This window comes from Atractosteus spatula, chromosome 3, assembly GCF_055471065.1.
Source record: "Atractosteus spatula isolate fAtrSpa1 chromosome 3, fAtrSpa1.hap1, whole genome shotgun sequence".
Taxonomy (NCBI): Eukaryota; Metazoa; Chordata; class Actinopteri; order Semionotiformes; family Lepisosteidae; genus Atractosteus; species Atractosteus spatula.
Genome location: NC_142708.1, coordinates 72851375 through 72865166, shown reverse-complemented (window position 1 = coordinate 72865166; position 13792 = coordinate 72851375). Strand labels below are relative to the sequence as shown.

The following is a 13792-nucleotide window of genomic DNA, read 5'->3' as shown; positions in this document are numbered from 1 at the left end:
GAGCAAAACATACTCTACTGTGATGGGTGCAACTAATAGATTGGGAATGAAAGAGGTCAGTCTTGCATGAACTCCAGTTTTCATAAGACAGATGCCACAACATTATCGCACACTGCAAGATACCGTTCATGCACAAGGAACGGTAACACGCCGTCCTCGTGTCAGCACTGTTGATGAGAAGATGGTTTGATTTGAGACACACACCTTTAACCCCCATTTTAAATTTGAAAACCCCACGGAGCAAAAGAATTAAAAGGCACGATGATGAGAGTTATGATTAAACCTTCACTCCTGGCGACACAAACGGCTTAATTAATTAAGACTTAATTAAGACGATAGGTTGCACATTAAATGATGCCGCCCACGTAAGAGTGCAACGGTACTAAGCAGTGGGGAACATTTAGAAAAAGAAGGACATTTGTGAGATGGAAAAATTGGAATGTGTAGGTGAAAAAATATTCTAAAGTGGTTATCACAAGTGTGGACATTCACATTATGTTCATCAAACATGGATAAAGACATCACCAGGAAACACAAATGACTGAATAATCAATTTTCCCCCACTAAATCTTTTCCCTAACTGACTTGACTTGAATATTTTTTTTAACAACTCATACCAGTGAAGACCATCATCTCCTGTAGTTATGTGCATGTGTGGGGTTAGAAATATTAAAAATATCTGAGATAATAATAACTGATAAATAACAGAGGTTTTTGTAACATTAAAACATATGGTTCTATTAGGGAACTCATTTGTTTCTTTAATGTGACTGAATAATCTTTTCTGCATGTACTGCAAGCATTTTTTGTATGTGTTTAAGAAGCAGGACAGTATAAAGCAGAAACTCTACTGATAAACATTCAGACTCCTCTTAGCAGGCTTCATCTACCAAGACATAAATCGCAAAAAAATATTTGGCATTGCGACATTTGCTCAAAAATATTTCTCTTCTTTGTAATCCTCCACAGGTTCTATGCATCTTAACAAAATATAGTAAAAGTAGCCCCCGCCTCCTGATCGCTATGTTCCACACAGATTTTGACAAGCTAGGACATAACAGCTATTTAAAGGCTGAGAAGCGTATCCACGTGCTGCCAATGGTCTGAATTAGACAAATACTGAAATGATGTGCTAGTGGTCACTTTATTTATGTTTGCTGTAGACCATCCGTAGGCCTTCAGTCTTGGAATTGGCTGAGAAAAGCCTGTCATAAATAATATCTCGTCTTCCACCCAGTCTCCACGCGTTGTGGCATGAATTCTATTTCAAGAGCTTGGCATGCTGCCACAGGACTCTTGAACAGAAAAGGAGAAGTAAAAGCTTTCTTAAATGTTTCAAAGATTTTTCTTATTCAGACTGTTTGTTGATTGTCGAAATTCAGCAAATCCACCATGATTATTTGGCCTGGATCCTTGTCTTGACCACAGATAATAAGCCATTAGAAATGCAGGCTCTCCAACCAGCAAGGTTTGCCTGTGATGAGGCTCCTTGCAAACTTCAGCAGATGAAGGCAAAATGCCCGATGCTTTTTCTGTGGAACGCCTGCATATCCAAAGTGGAAAACTCTGTCCGGCTATCAGCAAGCTAAATCAAACATTCAGCTTTTCTACAATCGATTTCAAGAGCACAGTTTCAGTCATGGCCAACCCAATGCGGCATCAGATGAAAATGGGTTTCAAAGATGGGGCAGATGATATTCAAGTTTCTCCTTCCACCCTGTCTATGTTCCACCAGGAAGGCCAGCAGCTGATCCAGGAGAAGCCGGAGTTGGGCGCCATCGTACGCCGGAAGCTGGAGGAGATCAGGGAGTGCTGGCTGGAACTGGAGAGCACCACACAGGCCAAAGCCCGACAGCTCTTTGAAGCCAACAAGGCCGAGTTGCTGGTGAAGAGCTACAGCGACTTGGACCAGCAACTCTCACAGCTGGAGGGCCAACTCACCCACCTGGATCAGGGCAGGGACCTGACCAGCGTCAACAAACAGCTGAAGAGGCTCCAGGTCTCTCCTCCTCTCCCACCCCCTCATTATCACATCATTTTCTTAAATAAAACCGTTCTACGTTTTGGCAGCGCACAGATAACACACTAGTTGAAAAACACAGCGCAGAAAATTTAATTTTCTTGGAAAAGTTAACTCTACGTCCACTATGAAAAAACAGTAATGGGAGAGTAATGAAGGCCGACATAGATGTGCATTAAATTTGATACCTGTGCATGTAGTCTGCTGGGTGGATACGTGGTCACGATCCTCAGTGATCAGTATCATTAAAATGAAAAGCATCACGCAGTGATCGCCCCCTCACACATACAATATTTAATTTTGTCTTGAAAAATACCAGCTCATGTCATAGCACGAGCAGCTCTCAGATAAAGGGCTTGAAACAGGAGCACCAAACAATGCACTTGCCAGCACAGCAGTGTCTACCAGCTCAGCGCTGTGCATCATGAAGAGCCTGAAGCAGACGCCTTTTGTGGATGACCAATTTTTAAATTGGTGTCAGCATTGTAGCAAACATGGAGAAGTGCGCTGTCCTTGGAGGTGCTCTTTTTAGGGTGGCAGGCGTTCCTCGGATGAGCCTTCCCGGAGAGAGACCTTTAGCTAGGGATGCGAGTAAGACCAGGGCTAACACAATCTTTCCTTGTGGTTTATAAAATGTTTATAAAAACCTCGCCTTCAAAAAATGTATGTAGCGAGAAGGAACTAGCTTTAACTTTTAAGCCGGTGTGCTCTACTAAAGACTTGCACAAAAACCTACTCCAGCACATTTAATAAAAGCACACGGCCAAAAATGACAAAACAATGAATGGGTGCCAAGTAACTATGGCACACAGGGTGAATGCTTTTAAGCATCACAGACTCTTTGCATTCTTTGTAAAAACAAAAGAAAACGGATCCTTTAAAAATACAAAGCCATCTCTTATTGTGTGCGGTTCCCAGATGCTGTTATAGATGCCCTGATGCATGGTGATGTAAAGCATGCCAGTGGGCCTGCAGCAGAGCCAGGAAGGGGATTAGTGTTGGACGAGTGTCCTGAGCGGCGTGCACATCCACCGCATGTCTGTTTTGACCGACCCAGCGAGATCGGTCAAACACCTCTTTTGGTCTAACCTCCAGTTTGCTTCCTCGGGACAGCGCCAGGGCCCGAACCCCGCGGTCCTCAAACAACCAGATCTTCATTTCATGCATTTTCATTCTCCTTTTTGACAGCATGCTGGTGCTTGAGCTGCTTTGAGTTCCTTTACAGCCTCGCATTGTGGTTTGTATCAGTGCCACCCAGCCACCTCCAGAAGGGGTACAGTAGTCTTTTCATTTCATGTCATTCGCTCTCCCGCGCTTTGTCTTTTTGGTCTTATTTTACAAAGGGGGAGCTTCTCCTTCCTCACTCACCCAAACACTCCTTCTCTCATCCTGCTCTCCTTTATTTTTGTTCCTTTCTTGCCCCGGGGATAAGTAATTGCCTCAATTACTGAGAATGTCAGTCTTATTTCCTTTGAAATCCATATCGAAATTTCACGTGTTTGTCCAGACAGGTCAGTATTAATGTTCCTCACTGTTTAGCTGTGAAACACATTCGATATGGGATGAAAGGGAAATCCGGCTAGGAAAAAGGAATAATGATCAGGTTTGCAAATACCTGCTTCATGTATTCTCTTGTGTGTATTTTTATGTGGTTTTCTTTCTGTCTGACCCCTCTGCATTTTGTTATTTTTGCACATCAGGTTGCCTTGAAAGCAAATGAATTTCTTCAAAAGAAATTCAACTGCACACAGATGCATCAGAGCAGATGGTGTTTGTGTCAACTCATATTAATGTTCAGCCTCAACAAATTGAGGCTTCCTCTCGCATATACGCAGATAGCGTGTGGGCTTCATCGCCCCACTCTTTTGCCTCATAATTCTGATTTCCCTCTTTTTCCACACACATGAAGAACACCCACACCTTAAAAGTTTATTTTACTCTTCATAGAGTGCGAACAGAAAGCTATTTTGGTAAGACACTCAGATACTTAAACTACAAGTCATCAAATACGCCAGATGGCCATTCAAGCTTCCTCTCAATCCTAATCTTTTTATGTTCTTTAAGTTTCTAGAGCTTTTCATATCTCCATGCCTATTTCACAGTAACAGTTATAAAAAGAAAGGTATTGCATGACGAATCTGGAATGCAAAGCCTCACACGTGCCTGGCTGTCTCTCTCTCTCTCGGTTTCTCTCCTGCATTCTGCCTCTGTGCTCTCCCAGAGCATGGAGAACCACATGGAGGAGTGGTACAAGGAGGTGGGCGAGCTTCAGGTGCAGGCCGCTTCCATCCCCCAGCAGGGGGCGGTGAAGGAAAACGTGGCTGACAAGCAGAACGTGGTGGAGACCCGGATCGTGCGCCTCATCGAGCCGCTGAAAGAGAGGAGGCGCATCCTGCTGGCCTCCAAGGAAGTGCATCAGGTCAGCCGGGACCTGGAGGATGAAATAGTGAGTCGCTTCGATTCCGTTCCTGTCCCCTCAACACCACCCTGCTTTGAATTTTACACTCCCGGGAGACGCGGGACATCAGCAGTGGCATCATGACCACGAGGCATTTGTGTGGAAAAGCATGTTAGAAACCTTAAAGACCTTCACCCATTGTCTTTCTTTTGTGGTTTTACAGATTTGGGTTCAGGAGAGGCTGCCAATGGCCACTTCCAAAGAGCATGGAAACAGCCTTCAAGCAGTGCAACAGCTCATGAAGAAAAACCAGGCAAGAGCCACCCTACCCAACCCTTTCTATATTTTGACAGCCTTGTTCCAACATTGTCACCTAATTTCGTCAGATCTCAGAAACCAGGGAAGGTTAGGTTTGTTTAACATCTCCTTCAAAATACAGGGAAGCTGTTCTTTGAATGAGATGTTAAACCAAGGTATTGACTACTTGGTCAATAAAGCCCCCAGGGGGCTGTTTGAAAGAGGAGGGATCTTAACTGCAGTGTCCAGGCTAAACTCCACTTTGGACATGGGTAATCTGGCCTCTACAACAGTCCCCTGTGTCACCCAGCCACTGTAATCCAACTGGTGAAGTTATTTCTTCCTTTTCCACATGACCTTCTATGCAGTGGGGCTACTGGTGCAAAATGACAGCCCATACGTCACTAACAGGGGTTCTGCTCTTCAGGTGCAGATAAAGTGGATTCCCATATGTGTGTAAAGCTCTTTGGGTTCCATTAGTTGAAAAAGAGTTGTTATAAGGGCACACTTTCTGAAACACAAATGCCAGCATTATGACCCAAAGCCAGCTTCCACAGCAAAGATTTTCCTTCCTATCGTTGCTTGACCAGAGGAGCTTTTCAAAGCTTCTTCCTGTGCTGAAAATGTTTGCGTACACTTTTCTAGCAGCCACCCCTGACTGCCGCAGTTTGAAGATACAATTCTAGCACGAGACAACTTGGTTGTGTGGGAATTATTTTAGTGCGGATCTTTCATTGTATTTTATGTGGAAGTGGGAAAAGAGAAGAAACTCTATTGTAAAGCAGTTTCTAATACAAGAGCCTAGCTGGGCTTCCCTCCAAGCCAGTATTGGTGACAGTTGATAAGGTCACCTCCAGCCTCAGACATATCACTCTCCAGAAAGTGTAGGAACTGCATTCCTGGTGGGTAACGCTGGCCTCCTTTATGGATTTCTATATGATTCTATATCAGAGTCTGCAGCGTGAGCTCCAGGGCCATCGGGCACGAATAGAGGACGTGCTGGAGAGGGCGGGGCTCATCGCTTCCATTCGCAGCCCAGAAGCTGACTGCGTGCGGGCCAGCCTGGAGCACCTGCGGATGGTGTGGGACACCCTGCGCATGGAGACGGAGAGGCGTCAGCTGACCCTGGACGCCATGTACCAGGCGCAGCAGTACTACTTTGACGTAACCGAGGTGGAGGCCTGGCTGAGCGAGCAGGAGCTCCACATGATGAACGAGGAGAAAGGCAAGGTAAGAAGTGGACTGGAACACTTTGTGTTGGAATCTTGGTGCATTTGCATATAGACGGATCAGGAAGCCCATGCCTTCATTTCCCAGGGCCTTGTGCCAATGTGGCTGGTCAATGCTGCTATCCGTGCTTCCCTTCAGAAACGTACATACAGTAACTTACATAACAGTATGTGGCAAGTTTAAAGAAGCTGTTAAGGGAGAAACTCGAATGAACGGTGAATGCAGAGCGTTCCTGTAGAAAGTTCCTGGAAGGTCAAGAGGGCTTCTGAGAAACCCATGGAGCTTTCAAACCAGTAGAGGATGCTGGAAAATGGCAAGAAAATGGTTTCAGTGATTCTTTTTTCAGGAAAAGCATTTTATTCACCCCACCAGCAACAACACTCAAGCGTTCAAACATTCACCCATTTAGGGGTTGGCATAGTTGGTTCCAGCGTGTTTATTTTTTTTAATCCCAGGATGAACCCAGCACCCTCCAGCTGCTCAAAAAGCACCTTGTTGTGGAACAGACCATCGAGGATTATGCCGAGACCATAGGCCTCCTCTCTCAGCAGTGTAGGCAGCTGCTGGAACTGGGGCATCCAGACAGGTAAGCCCATCCTCCATCATTGCAGACCCCTGGGAAGGCCATAAGAAAGGTGTTTTGACTCTAAGTCCCAGCAGTAGTCTTGCAGTGACACATTCAAAATCCAGGAAGACATAATTCTCCAAAAAAATGCATGAAATGGAGTTTATAACAAACGTTCGGAAGGGATAACAAGAACCAAGTTCAATCAGACTTAGCTGTCAGTAATTTGTAATCACCCCTGACATCATTTCCTCCTCTGCATGAAAAGATGTATCTTTTTGCATCCCACCTCCACCTCATCTTCACCTCTGCAGCTGCTCCTTGGTCACTTCTCACTCTGCCTGGGAGGACGAGCCTCCTTGTCCTGTGGCCAGGAAATTAGCCCTAAGGCAAGCAGGTTAAGTTAAATTTTGACTAAAACCCTCCATAATCCTTTCAGTACTTAATTAATGGGTGTTGTTATTCCTAGGAAAGCTTCATTTCTTCTGGGGAAGTGCTCCAGCAGCTCTACATTTCTTCTTTTCTTATAGAGGGGCCTTCAGCTGCAGAGACTTCTTCAAATTTCTCCTGGGTCAGACATCTCCTTACAAAAGAGCTCACAAAAGTTTTCTTCACTATTAAAAACTAGTCCCTAACTCAAAACATGAGTACTCTATGGGTGACAAGGCCTTCTCCTTTAATGCCACAAAGCTCTGGAACTCTATCTCCAATGATATCAGAAAGTCACCTTCTCTAAACTCCTTCAAATCCAGACTCAGAACCTTCTTCTTTAGAAGAGCCTTTACTTAACTGGTTCTGGTCTTCTGCTCCTACTGTATTCACTACCCCCATCTACTCTCATTGCGCATATCTTGTGTATTTTGTTGTTGTTGTTATTCTGTAAAGTGCTTTGAGAAGCCACCTTTAAAGGCGCTTAGTTGATTATAAAACATTGCTGCATGAAACTGAGCAAATGTAGCAAATGTAGGTAATTGATTTTCTCGTGGTTTCCTGCAGAGTGTGAGGAAATAGACAACCTCCATCTATTTTCTGATTTTTAAAAGACTAGATGGCTAGTTCTTTTCACAGCTCAGAGTAAAACCAGGGGAAGACGTGTGATTTTGCCATTTGAGATGTGTTGAAGTCAACCCACTTAAAAGGCTTCCTCTCCTCCGCACTCTCGGGTCTCTTCGAGAAGCGAGCAGATCAGCAAGCGGCAGTCTCAGATCGACCGGCTGTACGTCTCGCTCAAAGACTTGGTGGAGGAGCGCAAGTCCAAGCTGGAGCAGCAGTACTGGCTGTACCAGCTGAACCGAGAGGTGGACGAGCTGGAGCAGTGGATCGCTGAGCGGGAAGTGGTGGCCGGGTCTCCGGAGCTTGGGCAGGATTTTGAGCACGTCTCGGTGAGGAAGAGACTTGGGGCAGCAGTGGGGAAGGCAGCTGGGGGACATGGAAGTTTGCATGAACAATGGTGCAGCGTTGGGCAGTCCTTGGATTGGACCACTCTAGATTCTTTGCAACAGAGGGCCTGAAGACTAAGAATTGCTTACAATCCCTGGAAACATCAAAAGGCATACGTGCCTATAAAATGTCACTTTTTTACAAAACTTTTGTTTTAATATCCCAAAATTGATATTCACAGATACGTGTCATTTGCAAGGGTTGACCAGCCCTAGATCCAGAGAGTCAAAGGATTAGATCCTGTGTTAAATTTATTCAATCCCCTAACAAACTCAGTCAGTGGGATAAATAAATTGGTTTATATTTGTTCCAGGTATTAAGAAACAGCTAAATCACGCAGATTTGAAGATCTCTAAAACATCTACAGCTTTATAGGAATGAAAGAAATTTGTAATCTCTTCACATTGTTTATTTCAAAGTGATGTTGCGCACAGCACTACAAGACATGAATATCTTTAGTCATAAATAGTGAAGACTGGTAACATATATGAAGTTTTCCTAATTTTCCTTAGATTTCCGAAGTAAGTTGGAGGAGTTGCTTAGCTTGTAACACATTGAAAATGGAAAATTCTTCTTTACATAAAATTTAGCAGGTGTCTGGAATTATTTTTGAATGATTGATTGTTGGACAAACAAGAAATGTCAGGATACAAGGATCAGTTAGTTTCCAATCTGCAAGTAGGATGATCCAAACGGCCTCATCACATTTGAAAATTGTTCTTTTGTTTGTGTGATACCTGAACAGGAACATAGAATGATGAAAATGTGGTTCGGCCGAGGACTGTATTCTATATAGTACTACTTATGCGAATTATGATCAAGCATGTGAAACAACAGCTGGAATGTAATTAACGTTACAGATGGTGCTCAGCTAAATAGCAGGCGTTATAAAAAGGAAGTTGATGGGAGCCATTTGTATTAATGAAGGTGTCATCACCTACTGGTCTGTAGGGACATTTCTTCTCTCCGATTTAGTTATTTAATCGGGTTTTTGAAGGCCACCATGCATTCATCCAGAAATAAAGAGACCTCCTTAATAAAAGCACACACTGAATGCAACCTCAAATAAATGGTACCACTGGGGTTCTGGAGCAGAAGATCTATTATCAGTACCCTGCTGTGCAGCTATAAACCACTCAGCTGACAAAGGGCTCTGCTGACCTAGGAGAACCGTAAGGTTTTACTGTGGCAGTATCACACAGAAGCACTGAGCCACGACCCCCCACGAGACATCCCTGAGAGGGGGGTAAGAGAGATGGGGAGCAGTCTGAATAGAATCTTTTTTTTTCTTTTTATTTGAATGAAAATGAAGAACAAGTAGTGGAAGAGGGGATTAACATTCTGGCTTATTAACGAGGGTTCACTGATGCATGAAGTGATCTACTGGGAAACAGGCTGGCACCGGACAACGAAGGCAGCACCCCCCCGTATAGACACCTCCTAGATGGGTGTCGGGAGATTTAGAGAGGATTAACCAGATTTTGCATTTTATTTTTGAAGAAGCCATTTAGATTTAGACTTTGGGTGAACTCTGAAGGCAAAAGCAGCTCTTAGTCACTTGGTTTTAGGACTCAATGATACAAATTATGATAAGACAGAGAGACCTTCCAGTTCCTGGCCCACTACTAGGGCCCATAATACATAAGCATATAATACACAAACACATCCAATCTAGAAGATGAGAGGCCGTTGATGGTCTTTGATGAACAGACGATGAAGCTCCAGCTAAGCTTACTTGCAAACATAAAATCTACTGGAGTCCCTAATTTGCTCACAGTAAAATGCCAGACAAAAACTTCACAGCTCATACATTACTGTTAACTTTGTGAAAGCATGGTAAAAGCTCCAGTCCCCCTCTGCTCCCACTTTTCGCTTAGATCCTGCAGGAGAAGTTCACAGAGTTTGCCTCGGAGACGGGCAACCTGGGGCAGGAGCGCGTGACGGCCGTCAACCAGATGGTGGACGAGCTGATCGACTACGGCCACGCGGACGCGGCCACCATCGCCGAGTGGAAGGACGGCGTGAACGAGGCCTGGGCGGACCTCCTGGAGCTCATGGAGACGCGGGCACAGATGCTGGCTGCCTCGTACCAGCTGCACAAGTTCTTTGCCGATTGCCGTGAGGTACACTGTGCCACTACCTTTGTCTTTATTTTTGTTTTCGCTTTCAGAACTCTGCTGTAAGAATGGGCAGCCTTTTCACACAGATAATGTAAGTGACAAAAGGGGACAGACACTAAAACAGAACAATTCCACTGTATATGGTGGAGCCCATTTTAATGTGGCCAGGTTCTATAAACCTGTATGTAGGCATACTGTATACAGGCCTTAGACCATACATTAGAATCAGCCCCATCTCAAAGGCAGTTCAACTGCAGTTGTCAACACTCGTTCTGTGAGACACTAAACGAAGACGGATCTTATTGAACTCTAGGTGCTGGCACAGATTGAGGACAAGCAGAAGAGGCTTCCTGAGGTGCGGGCACGCCAGGGGGGCACTGCCAACACCAGCACCCTCCAGAGACTCATGCACAACTTTGAACATGACATCCAGCTGCTTGTCACTCAGGTGAGGACACAGAGGCAGCATTTAAGTAATCTCTGCCAGAGGTTTTTTGTTCTTTTATCTAGGATGAACACTTAAATCATGTCCAATTCCTGTTTTTTTTAACCAAATTCTAACCAATCTAGACCAGTCCAGCCCCTTGTATATCAACGTGATGACCTACACAGGAAAGTACCACTGTTTTACAAAGGAGTAGACTTGTGCTTGTTATCTGATCATGAAGGTGTCGGATCATTCTTGATCATGCTGGATCATTTCATTGAGCAGTGAATGAAACTTAACCCGGTCACGGTTCAATGTAGCTGTAACTGGAAAGCCAGTTCTGTGGATTGAGAGAGAATGACAGAGGTGTGGCAGTCCAGTTATCAGTGACATTAGCTCAGCTCTTTGTGATTTGGGTTCTGTGAAAAACTCAGTCGTCGTTGTGCCAGTGTGCATTCTGGAGGCTGTGTATGTATTTTACCCCACGTGTCTCTGCGTTGTCAGCCCCGGAGCTGTAAAAGCAAGCCAAGTTGATGCTCAGTCCTCACATGTTCTTGCCTGTGGAGCAGGTGAGACAGCTGCAGGAGAGCGCGGCGCAGCTCCGGACGGTATACGCTGGGGAGAAGGCCGAGGCTATCGCAGGGAAAGAGCAGGAAGTGATGCTGGCCTGGAAGGAGCTGCTGACCTCCTGCGAGGAATGCCGGGTGCAGATCACCACAACGACGGACAAACTGCGCTTCTTCGGCATGGTGCGGGACTTGATCACATGGATGGATAGCATCATCTGCCAGATAGGGACCAAGGAGAAGCCAAGGTAGGCTAATCAAGGACAGGTTATGGGCGGACTAGTATTTAAAAGCCGCAAAGCAAGAACCCAGCAGGATGTTGCGTTTGAACTTCTGTACATTTAATTGCTTTCATCAGCCACTAAAGCTAGGCCAATGCTTTTTATCAGTAGCTCAGAAAATGTATTTTTGCTCATATGCGAGCTAGAATTTAACATGTTGATTATGTAATATCAAATATTGACTCTTTACATAAGAAGCTGGCCCAAAACCTTACATTGTAGTTCTTGGGAGACAGGTTTAGAATTCTGTGTGATTTTCATGGCAGATTTAGTGCAATAAAACCTTTTTCACCTGTACAATACAGTCGTGCTCCTTATGCTCTGCCACTCTAACCCTGGACTGCCAGTGCATCTGCTGGTTTTGATGACCTAATTGAACTAATTGTTGGAGAAGCTCAAATGCTTTTCCTGGTTCTTAACATGTCACTAATGCGGTCAGAGACAGCGGCCTTTGAGGACTAGGTCTCATAAATCAGCTTCTCAGTAATCCCTGCACGAGGGCAGAGGGCGATGAAATGAGGAGGTGGATCTCTGGCCGTTTCAGGGATGTCTCCTCCGTGGAGGTGATGATGAACTACCACCAGAGCCTGAAGAGCGAGATCGAAGCGCGCAGCAGGAGCGTGATGCAGTGCGTGGAAATGGGCAAGACGCTCCTGGCAGCCAGGAATCCGGCGGCAGAGGAGGTGATGGCCATCTCTCCCCCGCCGTCGGCAACCGGTCTCCCCCAAATCCCACCGCTTGCCCAAGGCGACACAATGCCACACACTGTGCATGCTGAAGCATGAATAGCAAACTGAAAAACAAACAGGGAAGGGAGCTGTAAGAAGAGGGGTTAATCAACAGTGCTCTGAAGAAAGATTAACTAGTGAACATGGTAGTAAACCATTTGGCTATTTTTTAAATTTTCCCTCAGCAAACGTGGACTTTACTCTACATAAAGGACTTTTTAATCATTTGACCGTAGACGTCACTTGAAAATAACTCCTTTACCAGGAGGACCCACTTATCTGGCAACAGCAGAGCGTTTTACTGAGGCACCTTGAGAGAAATTCCTTTTATCAAAGGCACAAGAATAACAATCCATGTGGGGTTTGAACCCATGATCCTACAACCCTAACCTCTACTCGACACTGCTGCCAGACATAAAATTTGATTTTAATTTTTTTAACAAAAACAAGTCATTCATACGCAGTAATCCTTTGCACCTTGCCTGAAAATCAAGGCCGCATGGAGGTATCTCACAGCTCTGACATCTACAGTAGGTGGTATTCAGGACAGGGGCAGTGTTTTATGTGGAGTTTACATTCCCCCAGCATGTGTGTGGGTTTTCTCCAACTGCTGCTCCAGAAACATGCTGGAAGGTTAACTGGTTGCCACTCTAAATTGTCTATTGTGAGAGGAAGGAAGCTGGGCAGTAATCTAGCCTGTCAGGAGTGACTCAGATTCCCAGTACAAATTCCTGCAATACCATAACTAAGAACAGGCTACTGGTTCTCTCTGTTTATATAAGATGTTCAAGTGATTAAGAGATAAGGTAGAGATCTGCGATTGAGTAGTTTTTGTATTGATATGGGACAGCTACTGTATATGGTGACCAGGCAGATCTGTAACCTGTGGCTAAGTGTCACCTCTGTCTTTTTCAGATCAAGGAAAAGTTGGATAAGCTCATCTCAAAGCAGAAGGAGCTCTCTGAGAAATGGGATAAGCACTGGGAAACGTTGCAGCACAGTGAGTACGCCCTCTTGCTCTTGGGTGGAATGTTTCAAAGGTTTGGACATTTTAGAAACAAATGATCTGTCGCCCAAACAAGGCAGCGGCTACGACGTTTTGATACAACTGGCAGCAACGCCCCAAGGGTCACAGCGATTTTGTGTGTAAATGGTACAGCTAAAACCTCTAGTGCTGCACCATCCTCATGCTTCAGTGTGCCTCTCCATGCTTGACTATTCCTGATTAGAATTTTATTGTGCTTGTCTTATTATCACGGTGTGCCACAGGCTCAATTCTAGAGGACTGAAACCTTGATTTTTTTAATGCACAAAACCCTTTCTGAGAATGTGCGTGTTGCTCCGCAGTGCTGGAGGTGCACCAGTTTGCCCAGGAGGCCGTGGTGGCGGAGGCCTGGCTTACCGCCCAGGAGCCCTTCATCAGCAGCCAGGAGCTGGGCAGCAGTGTGGACGAGGTGGAGCAGCTCATCCGCCGGCACGAGGCCTTCCGCAAGGCCGCCGCCACCTGGGAGGAGCGCTTCAGCTCTCTACGCAGGCTCACCACGGTACGGGCTGTGAGACCCCTCTACCAGGGGGTGCATCTCCGTGGTTTCGCTTTAATTCAGCGTGTTCTTGATCTGAATCTGTCATTTCAAAGGTCCCACTTTGCTCTGTCCACTTTAATTGCATAATAAATAAGATCTAAACGATGATCCTCAGTTGCATTGGCCTTGGCATCCAT

General features: G+C 45.2%; 1 protein-coding gene across 1 annotated transcript in view; it reads left to right on the top strand.

Moving 5' to 3' along the window:
- Nucleotides 1-13792, top strand: part of sptbn4b (spectrin, beta, non-erythrocytic 4b) — a 54152-nt gene that overhangs the window by 30976 nt on the left and 9384 nt on the right. Inside the window, exons 19-30 of the mRNA XM_088911661.1 lie at nt 1736-1999; nt 4242-4466; nt 4642-4731; nt 5667-5945; nt 6401-6531; nt 7688-7892; nt 9828-10073; nt 10384-10518; nt 11067-11311; nt 11889-12027; nt 12988-13072; nt 13420-13616. Coding sequence (XP_088767787.1) covers nt 1736-1999; nt 4242-4466; nt 4642-4731; nt 5667-5945; nt 6401-6531; nt 7688-7892; nt 9828-10073; nt 10384-10518; nt 11067-11311; nt 11889-12027; nt 12988-13072; nt 13420-13616 — 2241 coding nt within the window. The remainder of the gene's footprint in view (nt 1-1735; nt 2000-4241; nt 4467-4641; nt 4732-5666; nt 5946-6400; nt 6532-7687; nt 7893-9827; nt 10074-10383; nt 10519-11066; nt 11312-11888; nt 12028-12987; nt 13073-13419; nt 13617-13792) is intronic.